The sequence below is a fragment of the Parasteatoda tepidariorum genome, chromosome 4 (assembly GCF_982258835.1).
Source record: "Parasteatoda tepidariorum strain Cologne lab strain chromosome 4, Ptep-v5.0, whole genome shotgun sequence".
Classification (NCBI taxonomy): domain Eukaryota; kingdom Metazoa; phylum Arthropoda; class Arachnida; order Araneae; family Theridiidae; genus Parasteatoda; species Parasteatoda tepidariorum.
In genome coordinates, this window is record NC_141758.1 from 120260974 (window position 1) to 120277915 (window position 16942).

Sequence of the window (16942 nt, forward strand, 5' to 3'; positions counted from 1 at the left end):
GGCATTGTTTCTCCTTTGCTTTCCAATTAATATTAAATTCTGCATTTGAGGGGACCATTTGGTGGACATTTTAATAATTTTCTACATTTCTTGGAATCACGCGAGAACTTTGTTATTAATTTTAAGTTATGGCACAAGTGTCAAAATTTCTAAAAATATATACATATGCTAAAAAATATTTATCAAACATCCTTAAGAAAAAATTTATCTTGTCCGTGTCACCCTTGATTATTCGCACAGGTGTCGCTGCTATCGATAGGGATGAAAATATCATATGAGTAGGGTTGGAAAAATTTTGCTGGGGATGCTTTTAAAGTTTACGCTATTATCCATTTCAATTATAGGCATTCCCACACAGCCACAAATATCCACAGCACATCCTTGAGATATCTCTTGGATAAAAAACTGGATATTGCCATATCCATCAGAGATCCCTGAGACGTCTGAATATCCATGAAATATCCAACAGAAATTCAGGGGTCGCATCTGTGTGATGTCTTGCAGATATTTGGATATTGATGTCTGCTGCACATCCAAGAGACAGCCGACAGATATCTTTGGCCTATCACAGTTATCCAAGGGATATCTTAAATTAAACATTGATATCTCTCCAACATCGTTCAGATGTCTGTTATATTTAGTTTCTGGATATCCTAAGGATATTCTTTTAGATATCTCAGAGACAACCCTGAATGTCTGAGAGATATATTTCATTTTTGTTTACTAAAGTATTTAAAAAATGCTTATTTACTAAATTTGTATTATTTATTATTAAACGATACAAATTTTTAATTCAGAATTTCTTATTAAATTGATTTATCTTATATTATGAGTATATTTAGATTGTATATCACGTAAGTTTTGAGAATATTAATTGCAAAATGTAAGGATATATGTAAAATATACTCATAATATCTGATTCACTTTATTTGACAAATTGTTTCAGAATTCTAATTTGAAATATTTGTATACTTTAAATTATTTTTTGCTTTGATTGCTGCCTTAAGAAATTTGTTAAAGTCGTAAATTTTATAAAATACTGAATTTAGTAAAATTTTATTAAAATACATTTTTTTCCAAGGTGATTGTAATATTCAGAAAGAGTGTTTTAAATTAGAAACGTAATTACAATTACGGCATAAAAATTTTTATTGGAAGAAAAGAACTGGTTATATTTGAAAAATGAAGGTTGAAGGAATAATATGAAAATATTTCAAGATTCTGAATTTCTTCAATTATGAAAAAAAAAAAATTTGTAAAACATCAATGATTCATTTTCTAAAATAAAAATAAAAAGTTAAATTAACTTTAAGAAAAGTTTAAATTATTATTATGAGTTTTAATTTAAATTAGAAAAAAAGGAACATTTCTGAAACTGAAATTTTTTTACATTTTCACGCTTATTGAAAAGAATGTTTAATAAATAAGGGTATAAATCGAAACAATCATATATAAATAGTTTATTTACAAAAAAGTAAAATTTACAATTTAGAATTTTTTAATGAAGAAACATTTCTTGCTTTTTGCATGCCGTTTTTCATAAACTTTTCAATTCCATGGTCTGTTGCTATGTCTTGGATCGAAGGCATCCTCACAGCACCTAAAAATAGAGCAATGGCATAACATAAGTTTCAGAAATGATTGAAATTAAATATTTATTAATGACATTCAAGAAAACTACCTATTCTTTCCTTAACAGATTTTATTTACCCCTCAATTCTCCATCAGAAATTTTTTTTAAATAAAAATAGTCAAAATTTTGAATTTTGTTTCTGTAGTTTATTTTGTTTACAGAAATGAGTTAAAGTAAAAAATGTGTAAAAAAGTTAAATGTGACTTTTTAGAATATCATTTACTCTCAATAAATGTTAACTTTTTAATTGCATACAGAATGATATGATGCACTATTTTGCCACTATAAAGTACACATTAATCTTTTTTATAATCTGGTTAAAAGCAATAAGCTTGATTTGATTGATAAAAATAGAAGGAATTATGGAGGAGTCTACCAGAAAGAGCATAAAAATCCTTTTAATTTATGCTAAGAAGAAGGAAAAAAAATTCTAAAATGTGTGCTGGTGAAAATAAAAAGACCAGTGGTTAATTTATTAGCATATTAGTTTAAACATTTTTGTTGTAACCGTTCTCCATATTTTTGCTTCTTAAAATTACCCAATCGTACTTTATCATTTAAGGATACAGTAATAATATTTATACAGCATGCATAATCAAATTTTTCAACAAAAAATGAGCACTCAAAAAATATTTTATATCACTTTCCAAAAAAATACAAACACATTTTTGAAAACTTTAACTAGTTTCAGTTAAATCGTGAGTAAGAAAATCGTGAATATCACGTTTTTTTTGTTTTTGTAATTTACAACAACAATCGCTACACTAAAAAATTTCTTTTTAAAAGATAGAAAATTAAGCACTTTTTACAAACCAACAATAAAATAAAAGCACCTTAAATGGCTTTTAAAATATGAAAATAAAAAATAAGCACCTTTAAGCACTTTTTAGAAATGCTAAGCACCCTGTTATGTTAGAAAACGAAGGTAGATTTCATCACATTTTATTACATACCTTGCCTGCTTATTAGATAATTATGTTTCAAATTTAAAAAGTTAAATTTTCTTCTCCTACAAATGCCATGAGTTAGACAATGAACAAAATAATTAAGCAAATTTTTATGAATTGATGCACTGTAAATAAGGGCACAATTTGAAAATCAAAAATAAGCACCTTTAAGCACTTTTTAAAAATGCTAGGCACCCTGTTTTGATAGAAAACGAAGGTAGATTTCATCACATTCTATTACATACCTTGCTTGCTTATATATATTAGATAATTATGTTTCAAATTTAAAAAGTTACATTTTTTTCTTCTATAAATGCCATGAGTCAGACAATGAACAAAATAATTAAACAAATTTTTATGAATTGATGCATTGTAAATAAGGGCGCATTATTTGAGTGATAGCTCATATGCTTTTGTAATTATTGTTAAATACTAACTCACAAAAAATTTTACTTAAGGAATACAATTTTTTCTTAAGAAAACAAATAGTAAAAAGTGACAGCTATTTTTTTCTTCTTAATTTTATGATTTTTTTTCTTCTCTTCACTTATTTTATAATTTCTTTATGAAATATGTGTGCATATATACACATATATATATTTCTTTTTTATCACATTAAAATCAACTCATAAATAAAAATATTTTATACTTCTTATGTCATTTTGATTTATTTAATCAAATCGGTAAACATATGAAATAAATGAAAATTTTGTTGGGAAAGATTTGTAAAATATACTATTTCTAACTTCCAAATTATTTTGTTTAGAAATGGAAGTTTTAACAGTGGTCAGGGTCTAGTATTGGGTCTGGTAACAGGTTTAGGTAACATGAATAGGCTTTAACATTCCAAAATTGGTTAAGAACAATTGTATCAAACTGAATGAATGTATATTCAAACTTTACATCTAGATCTGGGCTAGATCCAGTGATGCACTGTATAATTCTGAGTTAAAAAACTTCATAACAATAACAATATTGAACACTCAGGGTAACACAGGAAAAAACCAAAGGGGGAAAAAAAAGTAAGAAAAGAGCAAGGAAGTAAATAATAAAATAGTGAAGTGTACAGCACTCTGAGGTCGTATCTGAGAAGAACAAATTAGTAATTAAATAACAAAAATTATACATAGTTCATAACATCCTATTTAATTATATACAAACATCGTGTCTTAACTGGTGTATACATACCAGTTAAAATTTGCATTTGGACAAAAAAAAAGTTCTTTAAGTAATAAGTTATTACCATATTCACCCAAAAGTTTTGCTTCATGGCAAATCCTATCTGGAGAAGGTTTAGTTAGCTTCATAACAAGTTTCATTACTTCATACGCTTTTAAAGGAGGCCACACACATCCCTTTGTTGACAACCAGGTCACTGGCAGAACTGCAACGTCATCAATCAATAGAAACTTAACAATTGCAAAATTGTTCGGCATTATCTATATAAAGCAAAATTAAAAATACTTTTGAACAGTTACATACTTCAGATATATACACGAAGACAGCAATTACTATTTCAAAGAAAAAGAAAAAAAAAATGAAAATAAAGAAATTCTAAGTTTATGATTTTTTTAAATTAAAAGCTATATATACAATGATAATCCATTGCATTCAAGCAATCATGTCTGTGCATGGAAACATTGTTTTGATACACTTGGTCATTATCCATATAATGCAAAATTAAACATACTTTTGAACATTTACATATTTCATATATATACATGAATAAAGCAATTACAATATTAAAAAAAATGAAAATAAAAAAATTCTAAGTTAAACATTTTTAAAATTAAAAGCTATATATACAATGATAATTCCTAACACTCAAGCAATCATTTCAGTGTGTATGGAAATATTGCTTAAGAATTATGATTTTTTTTTAAAACATACACATTGCACAAAGATAATATAATGACCACCCCTGCGGCAGAATTTTTTCAAGCTATTTGCAACAAAACTGTCTGGCACTAATATCTTTCTGTAAGATAACTTCAATATAACAAACATATATGTTAGTAATTTAAAAATAACAAAAGAGCTGTGTTTCCAAAAAAACTATAATTTTTTTAATTAAACGTGTAATAGTTTTTTATTCTAATATTATGGGTGTTATTTGCGCATTTTGTTGGAGGGAGGGGATGTCACACAAATTATTTCCTTCTTCGCATTTTGTAAATAATCACCACAATTTAAAAAAATAATGTAATCCGTTACCGAAAAAAATAAGCGAAGATTAACAATGAAATCATGCGAATTGGACTCCTCAAAAAGGGGTTACTCAAATGCGTAGTAAATAATTTTAATATCGTATAAAAATATTTGATATAAAAACTATTGAGAAATCAATAGCTGCCAACAATTAGACAGAATCATTGCCTTAAAAGTAAATACTCAAATGCAAGATTCGAATTTTCCATATAGTGGGAAATAAATAGAGATATTTAAAAACCAGGTGAAAATCAATAGTTGCCGAAAATACAATAGAAACTTTACATTGATTTATGATACTACCGGTGTAAATTAAGCGTGTCAAAAAGTGATTATCGAAATGCATGGTTCAAATATTACGTGTAAATTTCTGTAGAAAAGAAAACTAAATTTAGTATTTGCTTTTTAAAAGAAAAATCTCTTTGCAAGAACCCTAACTTTCTGTGACAATGTCGCTGTGATTCTGCAATGGGGATGACCACAATAATAAAAAATTATTAACAATTTCAGCAGCCAATATTACATATACAATATATACAAATAAAATAATGATGTATTAATATCATCAGCCTGACAAATGGCTAATGTATTCAAAATTAAAAATTTGGCTCAGCAATTTGTAAGTGGGCAAACAAAATAAAAGAATCGTATACATTTATATATATTGAACAAAATTCAACGCTAATATTAAAGGAATGATTTTGTGAGGAAAACAGGAATTCTTTGTTAAAACTTTCAATTCTACAAAGTGAAAAAATTAATGTATTTCGACTTGTCAATCTAAACTGCAAAGTCTAGGAAAAGGGGGCTGTTGATATTAATAAGACTTTTAGCGAGAAGAGAAAAATTAGTTCACATTAAGCGTGTTCACCTGAGGAAGATTAAGTACATTGTGAAATTTTATACAAGAACGAAACGATCCGTTTTTATTAGCAATAAGATATAAAAAGTATGAAAAATAATAAATATGTATTATGTAATATAGGTAAGAAGCTAAAAACTAATTAAAATGTAATTAATATTTATAATACAAAGGAAATACGTTGTAATTATTATTTTCTTTTAAGGAAAGGCATTTACATAAAATATGGTTGACAGACACATAAAATAAAGAGGAATGATTCTGAGCCAAAAATAGGATATTCATAGCTGTGAAGAGAAGATTTAGCAGGATATTCATAAACATCAACACAGCTAAAAAATTTGGTGACTACAATATTTACACTACCATCTGACATTTTAATAATATTTTTGATTAAACAAATAGATTTATCTTTTAATAAGCATACATTATTAGAAAATGAAATCTTTAAAGAAAATTTTTCAAACAGTAACTCTTCATATTGTAACCCATAACAATTCATCAAAGTGAGACTTATGTCCAAGTTCATACATTTCAAAGATATGTAAAATGCATATAGGTGAAATAAAAATGACAATATAACCAATAAGAAGAAAACAAATATTTCAATAAAAAAAAACTCTTACTTACTTCAACAATAGATTATTATAATTATCTAAGAATATTTAAAAATTCAAAATTCCGTTTTAATTCAGAATAAAAAATCTGCATCAGAAAAAGAAAATTATATCAGAGTTTAGAATTGTAAATAAAAGAATATCAATATCCAAAAACTGAAATCTCTGAGATGTCGAAAACTGGATATGCGTCAGCTATTGAGTACGATTTGAAACATCTCTTAGGCATTCTACAGACATCCAGTGATCCATGTCTTAAACTTATCTATATTAAATATCCTAAAGATATCCAAAATGTCCATATCTAGAACTTAGATATGCCTGGATATCTCTATAATAACCAAATTACCACATCCCTCAGATATCCAAAAATGATATCCCAGAGATGTCTAAAATATCCAACTCATGGACTTAGATGTGTTTAGATATCTGTAAGAAGTCTGGAACATATCCGAATGTCCACTGGATATTTGGATAAGTAACAGACGTGTTTGGATATCCCTGGGATAGCGGTGGCTGTGTGGGAGGTGTCAAAATTTCTAAAAATATATACCTATGCTAAGAAATGTACAATACACATCTTTAAAAGTCTTTTTAATTTGTCCGTGTCACCCTAGATTATTAGCCTAGATGTCGCTACAATCTATAGAGCAGCAAACTTGATATGAGAAGGGTGGGGAAAATTCATTTTGGCCTGCTTTGAAGAACGCAATTGTCAATTTCAATTCTAGGCACTGCTCTCCCTTGCTTTTCAATTAATATTAAATGCTGCATTCGAGGGCGTTATTTAGCAGACAATTTAATGATTTTTTACATTTTTTTGGTTCACAAAAGTACTTTATTAATTTCAAGTCATTGGATAGGTGTCAAAATTTCTAAAAATATATACATATGCAAAGAAATATACATTAGACATCTTTAAAAATTTTTTAATTTATCCGTGTCACTCTAAATTATTAGTCTAGGTTTTGCAAAAATCGATAGTGATGCAAACTTGATGTGAGAAAGAAGGGGGAAATTCGTTTTGGCCTACTTTGAAGTGTCGCTTCTATCGATAGTGATGCAAATATCATATAAGTAGGGTCGGAAAATTTTCTTTGGGGATGCTTTTAAAGTATACGCTTTTGTCAATTTCAATTCTAGGCATTGCTCTCCTTTGCTTTCCAATTAATAGCAAATGCTGCATATGAGGGGGTCATTTGGCGGACACTTTAAAGATTTTTTATACTTTTATGGTGCACCAGAGAACTTTGGTATTAATTTCAAGTCATTAGATAGGTGTCAAAATTTCTAAAAATATGTACATATGCAAGGAAATATACATTAATTTGTTCGTATTACCCTAGATTATTAGCCTAGGTGACGCTAAACTCGATAGTGATACAAACTTGATATGAGAATAATATATTGTAAAATAAACAAAAGAAGAAAAAAATTTAAAAATTGTCCAAAGCCGAGATTCGAGCCTGTGCCATCTCGCGCTCCACGAATAACACTTTGCGCACCGTCCTACAACATGGACTACACTTATACGGTCTTCCTTCGACTATTTAGCATCAGGAACACTCTCACGGTTAGGCAATCCAAAGGGTTTCGAACCCCTTGCGGCCCCCCTAATTGCTCTGTAACAATTTCCTTTAGCACATTTGTTTGGCCCATAGTGACCTACTTCCGGCCACAGTTTGAACATTATAGTTAAATATTAAAGGGATATACGTGGTCTTGAAATCTGAGTGCCGATCCCGCCATCTTTGCCTCCTTTTCATCCATTATACGCTCTTTAGCAAAGACAGATACTTGTTTTTATCTATCGAAATCCCTATTCAAGCTACAGTGCCGAAAATATTTAAAAGGAAGTTAAAAAATAGTATAAAATAAAATAAATAAATAAATTATCCCGGATTTTTCCTTTGTTTACGCATTATTTGCTATCTCCCGAAAGAAAAAAAAATTTGCATATAGAACCCTTTAAAATATCGAAAAATACATTTAAAAAATAATATAATATAAAATAAACAAGAGAAAAAAAAATTTAAAAATTAACCTCCGCCGTGATTCGAACCTGCACCAGCCCGCTCAGCGAATCTTGCACTCGCACAGTCTTAACCCCTTTTTCACACCATATACATTGTTCCCCTGAATATTTAGCTTAAAGAACCCTCTCGCGGTCAATCAAACAAAAAGATTTTGGGCCCATTCTGGGCCCCTAATTGCTCTATGAAATTTCCTTTCTACGATTGTTCGGCTCCTGGGACCCTACTTTCGACCCTAGTTTGAACACTATAGCTTGATATTAAACGGAGTTACCGACCCGGGCCGTTTCTGTCCCATTTTCATCCATTATTCGCTCTTTAACAAAGAAACTTGGTTTTATATATAGAACTCCTTATTCACTCTCAAGAATCGAAAATATTGAAAAAGAAGTTTAAATAAAACAATATAATACAACATAAATAAATAAATTTTCCCGGATTTTGTCTTTTGTGCACATTATTCACTATTTCCCGAAGGAAAAACAAATTTTTTTTTACTTGTAAAACCCTTTAAAATATCGAAAATCACATTAAAAAAATAACAAGCAAAACAAGAAACAAAAAAAAATTAAAAAACTGACCACCACCGAGATTCAAACCCGCATCAGCCCGCCCAACGAATCCGCGCACAGCCCTTACTTCCAGGCCTTGCCATAAACGGTGTTCCCCCGACTATTTAGAACACTCTCCCGGTCAGCCGTATAAAAAGGTTTTTCACCCGTTGTTTCCCCGTTGGGAATAAAATTTTCATTGACCAATCTCTATGAAAATTTCTTAGGTACGAATGTTCGGCCCATTTAACCCTACAAATATTGCAGCTATGGTATTATAAGGGAATCAGTGGCGTACGCAAGAGAGGGGTTTAGGGGTTTAAACACCCCCCTTGAGCTCAGATAAAATGGCAAAAATAAAAATTTTAGTAGAAATTATGCATGCTACTATTTTTTAAGATTATATATTTTTATTTGCCTTATGCCTACTTTTTTTTTCTCACGGTATTTCTCAGAATACTGAAAAAACATTTACTATAATAGGATTGTACTTTTGAAACCAAATTCACGTGATACTTTTACGGACTGGTTCCTTTCTGTCCTGCCAGTATAGTTTTCGAGACTAGCTGTCATTCGCGAGGTCTTTACGCGATGATTCTGGAATCCTAGACGTTCTGCCGTCTTAGAGACAATTCGAGAATTTTGGAGATGCGGTGAAAAATTATATAAAAGGGGGAACAGAGTAAAGTGGAGTTAGTCAGTCAGACTAAGAGTTATCTCTGCCGCTTGTCGCTAAATCTGTTTTGTTTTGTCTTAACAAACAGTTCATTCAAATGCCGAACCCGTCGTCGCCACTATTTCGACTATTGAAAAAATCAGTAACAATACCATTGGAGATACTGTGCTCGTTGAAATTATTCATTCCAGCTCGAAACTTTGAGATCCTAGCATAGAGCGGATATTTCTGTGCCAATATATGAATATATATATATATATATATATATATATATATATTTGCTGTTCTTGGATCCTTAGCACGTCAAAACGCATGAATTTAACAATTTTTAATTATTTTGAGAAAAAATCACGACCTGAAATTAGTGAGGTGACAGCATCTAGTACCAATGTAAGTTTTTCTGTTGTACAGAAATGTGATACTTCCGTTGAAGAAAACGTTTCTAGCATATCAAAATCTGATGAATGTTAAAGTGGTCCTCAAAGTGTTACTTCTCACCCATTTGACATTGGACTTTTTTCAGAAGATATTACATTATGTTCCTAAACTTAAAAAATTAAATCAAAATTTAACTAAACAATTTTGTCTAAATAAAAAGTCAAAATTGTCTAGCTGTCTAAATTAGGGAAATAATAGTGCTTTATTACAGACTCAAACTTCTTTTAGTAGTTTCAGAAAATTATGAACACCCCCTTGAAAAAATTCTGCGTACGCCACTGAAAGGAATATTTCATAATTTAAAAGTAATTAAGAGCAACTGTTAACATACTCTTAATATCAAAATGATATAATTTTATTTGAAAATAAATCATAATCATAGCAAAGAAAACATAATTTTCTTATTTTTATATTTTAAAATAACTGAAAATTCGAAAACATTTTCGTCTAATTTGTTTTTTAAGCACAAATCCCCTTTTTTCTAGTGAATTTTTTTTCTCGAAACGAATGCAAACACAAGATTATGCGCAAACACAAACGCGCATGTCCAAAATTATTTTAATTTCTATTTTAATTCCCAATAAACGCGATACCAAAGATTGTATAAGTTCTTTGGCGGTACCTTTCCAAATTCTTGCAACCAAGACCCAAGATTCTAGCCCAATTACCCGGATGTTCTTATGTTTTTGTTGCCATTCTGTAGTAGAAACTAAGGTTAAAAATTAGTTTCAAATTCCTGTAATGAGAGAGACCCACGAGATGTGCGCTTTCAAATCAGCAAGTGCAGTGGGAATGACATGTTATCACGTGATAGGGGTTTACCCACAACTCCCCCCCCTCCCGCGTAGACAGCAGTGTTCTGCCTATTTATATTTGTGAGTTTTGCTTTTGATAAACTAAATCCAGCAAATCTATAAAACTTCTCTCTCTTGAAGAAGTATAAGAGCAAAACCAGAATTTAGAACTATACATATTCATACTAGGATCAAAACTGACCAGATTTATCTATTTTTATCTTTCAATTGTTTTAATATCTCAATTAACTTGAATAGATATTGTTTCAACTTTCAACCGGTTTTTCACAAGAGTCATTCAAAAACTTGTTTCGACCTACTCATCATTGTTATACATTCTGCGCTCATATTTACATGATAATTATTTTAGTATTTAATAGAGTTCCCGATTATTCCGGGATTAGTTATGACAACAAGTGAACTATATTCAAAGGTATTATTTTTAAAAAAAATTGTTATCAGTAATTTATATCTACTTGAGTCTGCTATTACTTATTTCTTGTTTAATGCATTGCTTTGATTCGGAATATTTCAGCATGTGATCGACTTTCTTCACGTGATGGTGTTTCTGAATATTTTTTTTTTCTTTCTGTATTATATAACAGAGATACGATGTGACCATTGTTTTGTAAACAGATATGTGTTTAGATACTTTTTAACACACCTAAGCATTTTCAATCTATGAATTACAGACCTAACGTTTTTTAATATTCTTTATTAAAATAAGTTTTTATGTAGCTTTTGTACAATTTTTGTGTGAGCTACTAAAGATTTTTACTGGAAATGAATACAGTATGAAATTTTTTGTTTCTAAAGATGTGTATGCTTTTCTTGTGTACTTCAGTGTTAGTTATGAGCTTTATATATATATAGTATAATAAATAAATACAAAAAAAAACACAAAGAAAATTAAGAAAAACTTATATTTGAACTTATATATATATATATATATATATATATATATATATATATATATATATATATATATATATATATATATATACTCTTAAAAATGTCTTAAATAAAGATTGTTATGATCTATCTGTTTTTCTTGGCGTTGCAAAAATAAACAGTAAATGAATTTAATAATTTTTCAATATCTTTTCTGGATCACTGTATATCTATAATTGCAAGTTTTGCAATTATAGATATACAGTGAGTACAGTATAGATGTTTACAGTATTATTTGACTCTACAGTATTTATTTTTATTAACAGTTATTTTAATGTATTATTTGACTCTAAGAACCAACTGTGTGCCCTCTAAAGAACTTTTTCATAAATTATTATGAAGTTGTGTTAGTCTTAATGGCACAATCTTCTTCTGTTTTAATTGAACCAGATATAGTCTAAATGAGAGAAATGATTTCTTAAATTTTAGTTTTGTTGTGGCTAAATAAGGCATGGAAAGATTTTAATGTCATAATTTGCGATTGAATGATCGCAAGGTCTTCTGGACAGGCGAGTGACTAAAAAAACATTACAGAAGGAGACCATCTTGTTGATCATAGCCAACACCAGGCAGGGCCGTCTTAATAGCATGCTGGGCCCCCGGTCACAAAAATATTTTAGACCCCTATAACATAATGTTTTAAAGTGAATTAAAAAACTTCACATACATAAAATAAATCATTTTTAAGATATGATGCAATAATTTCAACAAATTTAAACTATTTATGATTACCCTAAAAACTCAAATAAAACATTTTTAAACTATGTATAATTTTTTGAAAAAAAATTTGTATGCTAACCAGTTGTAATCCTCAAATAATAAAATAATTTTCAAAATTATGGAAGTTAATTAAATTAAATAGACATAAAGGTATAACAAATTAAAATAAATTCAAAAGATATGAATCATTTTGTCAAACTAAACAGTTATTAAAACATCTTTCAATGCCCAAGTGCCTAAAATTTTCATTGGAATGTTGAAAAATAGATTTTGGTTGCCTTTTTGATTTTTCTTGTTGATAAACTGTTCAAACCAAAAATAACAGGCAATTGAGATTCTATGTGCTCAAGGTTATGATTGGCATGTGTTAGTTAACTTGTGCAGGAATCTCTTGTTAAATGCCAGGTTTTTTTTTTTATCCACTTCAAATGATGACTTTTCATAAACACCTACCTCAACAATAAAATAATACTTTTAATCTAAAAGTTAAATTACTTCATGTTCCTTTTTTATCTACTAGATATGTAATTTTTTATTATTTTTTTGGAGTATTCTACATTTATGAATTAATCAAATGTTATAGTTTGGATTTTCTGAAGCTGTATGACTTAAAAAAAAATTGAAAATAAATAAAAATTATGCTAACAAAGATATTTTATTTAAATAGGTAATGTGTAAACTTAAAAAGTCATTGCCTATATTTTGTTAATTTCGTTTATTTAGGCTATTAATGAATATTCAACTGGTTAACCTCATTTTAGTTTCAGTATTAAAAGTTCATTATTAAATAGTATTTGAGTAGTTATTCAAATCTTTATGTGATTCTAATAATAATTGATTCAATATTAAACTAGCATCATGAAATATTATTTAATGTTGGGTAAAATAAATATTTAAAATTAAAAAAGGAAGAGAGTTATATATGAAGAATCAAATATAAGAAAAAAGATTTCTGTATTGGTGACCAACCTAAAATATAAACTCGTAGCCCCTCCTAGCAAAATGCAACATTTTTTTTTAAATGTTTTTTAAGCTAAAACCCTATTGGCCTCTGGTGCAAATATTTGGCACAAACATGCATCGATACAGAAATATCTTCACTATAATATTTTTTTTAATAAAATAATCAAAATAACGTAATTTGACGCGTACGTGTATGTTGAGTAATTGTTCGTTTTACATTTAGAAATTCATGTTCAAAGAGCATTTTGAACTAAAATGATTAAATATATAACGGAACATATGAAAATAAGCTGAAATTATTGAGACACTCAAAACGTGTGGGCCATATTATTTTTCAATTTTTGATTATCGGAAGAACATGTATAATAACGTGTTAATATATATAAATCATTTTGTAGCAAATGAATTACTGCAAAGACTATGATTAAGAGTGCCACCTGTGTCCCGTATCTGGAATTAAAATCTTAATGCATCTAGCCTTAGTGAAAAATTGTTAATATTTGTATTCTTATACTTTTTATTTATTTATTTTTTTTTTTTTGCAAAAAAAATAATAACTATATGGAAAGATTTTTTAAAGAAAATAATTATTATTAGATAACGAAGGTCCACATCCTCGCATCATCGAAACTAAAAATTATAGAATTGAAATAAGTTTTGTTTTTTAAGAAAATTTCTGCTTCTGAATGAGTTGACAAAGATGATTGGAAAATGGAAAGAAGAGCCTCTCTGGAAATAAAAGAATGATTCACAGTTCTTTTTTGTTAGTAAATGTGAAAATATTATTAAGCTTGTTTTAAACTTTTTAAAATTATTTTTTAATTCAAAGAAAATTATTTTTTATTTTATTATACACACTATCATACAACAAATTTTCTCGAATCATACATTTTTTAAAATAAATAGAGTCAATCAATTTATGGCTTAAACTATTTTATTCAATCCATATGTCTATATTATGTTTAAAAAGTACGAGATTGAGTTAAATCCTTCCTCTATATTCTTTATAGACTAATTTTAGGTTATTCCACACTATTTGTAACTAATATTAAATTGAATGCGTTTATAGCTATTAAAAAAAAAAAAAAAAGACTATGGGCTGAATTAAGAACTTTTTGTTTGAATTGTGTAGCTAAAACCATAAAGAATGCACTAAATAAATAGTTTTTTAGACATTTATGTGTGATATGATGCATGGATGCTATGGAAGAATGTAATATTTTGAAATCTGTTTAAATGCTTATTTGTTTTAAAGGGTGCTCGCATCTGGATACCTGATCCTGAACATGTATGGGTTGGTGCACAAGTTGAAAAATTTGAAAAAGAGGAACTAAGCGTTGAGCTAGAAGATGGGCGGGTAAGACTGCTTTTTTTATATCTGCTTTTCATTTTTTTAAAATAATGTAATAACACATAATAATTGTTTGTTCAATATGTACTGTTCTAAGATTAAATTCTTTATTTTAGTTCTAATTCAAGAGTTAATTTAGAAAAAAAATTGGGTTTGTTTACAGACTTTTCATAAAGTTTCTTTTTCCAAAAACGGACCCTTCACAATATTCTAAACTACTTAAACAGACATTAAATTAATTGCACCATATTTAAATGCTTTTCTTTTAAATCTGCAAATTTAAAAAGTAAGTAATGCAAATATCTTTTGTAAAACAAATTATTACCATACTTTGCTTTGTTCACTATAGTTGATTTGATAAAATTTATTCTAGTCATTTTGACAAAAGCTATTAAACATTTAGTAAGTTTTATGTTATAAATTTTAAAAAAAAAATTTAAAATAATTTTTATGATGTTTAAAAACATTTTATTGAAGAAAATTAATTTCTTTCCTGAAATATTTTTTCACGGACTATCATTTGATAGACAATTTCTACTTTAAATAGTGTTACCTATAATATGTATATGATAATTATTGATTTATTAGTGATGCATGATAGATAAAAAATTTTTATTAACATATAATCTATGGTCACTCATAAAAAGATGTTTTTCATGGATATGTTTCAAAAATAAGATCCTTCTAAACTTGTCCAAAAAGTGATTATAATTGTTTGAACTACTTTTCTTTTTTAAATAATCTTATTAAAACTTAAATCATTCAAAAATTGAATACTTTAAAGTTCTTTATTGCGAATAAAGTTATTTTTTTAAACCTTCAGGTTCCAGAATTATATTAAAAAAGCTATTTATTTTTTTCTTCTCTAAAAACCTTGACTGATATTCTTATTATGGCATTACCATTACTAATTTTTATCTTAAAAAATCTTTTGATACTGCAATTATAAAATCTTATGTAAATTTTCTCTCTCTTTATTTTAGAAGCAGACAATTAAAATCAAATCAGAGGATCAGTTACCTCCTTTAAGAAATCCTGATATATTAATTGGTGAAAATGATCTTACATCCTTATCATACTTGCATGAACCAGGAGGTAATGATTTATATTTTATTACTAATGATTTTCTGACCATAATTAATGTAAAAACACATTAATTAAAATAATTCTCTAAGTTGTATTTATTTATGTACATATCAAGGCTGAACTTTATTGTAACTCTTTGAATGCAGATTCGTTCTGTGAGGATGTGGGGTGCTACCAGCCTAAATGAGCAAGGCATTTTTACACATTCAACATTAAGAAACGTGTTGCTTTGAAAACAAGCAAATAAGAAAAACCATATTATATAAATTCAAAGTAATTGATATTTTATTGTTTTGAAGAACACTGTTTTACTCAGAAATGAGAATCCTTTTTATGATTTTTACCAGCCTTCCAAATTTTGTATTATTTTTGTCCATTTTTTACAATTATATTATTAAAAAAATTGGATAGCATAGAAACAAAGGCAACATTTCATTACAGCATGAAAATAAACACGTATTTACACGTACACGTGAAAATAAACACATAAAAAAAAGGAAAGTGTAAAAACAATGTGGAAATCTGAAGCAATAACTGTTAAAAGTGCCTTTCACAAAACCACCTGAGGCCCTATTACCAGCTTCATGAAATCTCCTTTCGATCGAAATGAAGCTCTCCTGACATTATAAATCCATAAATGTCAATTAGACCGTATTACGGACTCTTGATTCCGCTCGGAACTAAATTCCGGTGCAAAATAATTCTGAATCCGAAATTTTCACGTACAAAGCAATGTTACCATTTAAAAATCAAGGTTTTTAAAAACCATGGGAAAATCTGTGTCACTAATAACTTATGAAAATGCAATTGATTATACCACTCTAGTTTTGGGGTGAATCGATAATAATTGAGAGCGTTAAAAAGTGATTCTTCAAATGTGCGATTCAAATTTCATGGATCAAAATAATATTGTATTAAAACATTGAGATTTTAAAAACCATGTGAAAATTGGTATTTACGACTGCCGATAAAACCATTGACGAATCGTTGGGGAATCGTCGGTAATCAACTGGACCCAGAACTGATTTCTCAGTAGATGGTGTATTAAAATATCGAGATAAATTCTGTAGATATAGCTGCCAAAATTACAAACCGCGTGCTATCTTCTCACC

At 28.3% G+C, this 16942-nt stretch overlaps 1 protein-coding gene across 3 annotated transcripts in view; it reads left to right on the plus strand.

Annotated features, from left to right (window-relative positions):
* The first annotated feature begins 10804 nt into the window (after positions 1-10804).
* The window catches only part of didum (dilute class unconventional myosin), a 130564-nt gene continuing 124426 nt past the window's right edge, over positions 10805-16942 (plus strand). For 2 of the 3 annotated variants that reach the window (XM_043053814.3, XM_043053816.3), the window contains exons 1-3: positions 10805-11192; positions 14649-14750; positions 15728-15839. In XM_043053814.3, coding sequence (XP_042909748.1) covers positions 11166-11192; positions 14649-14750; positions 15728-15839 — 241 coding nt within the window. In that variant the 5' untranslated portion in view covers positions 10805-11165. Of the gene's footprint in view, positions 11193-11355; positions 11552-14648; positions 14751-15727; positions 15840-16942 lie in introns of those variants that run through there. The other variant, XM_043053815.3, reaches the window with a different exon arrangement.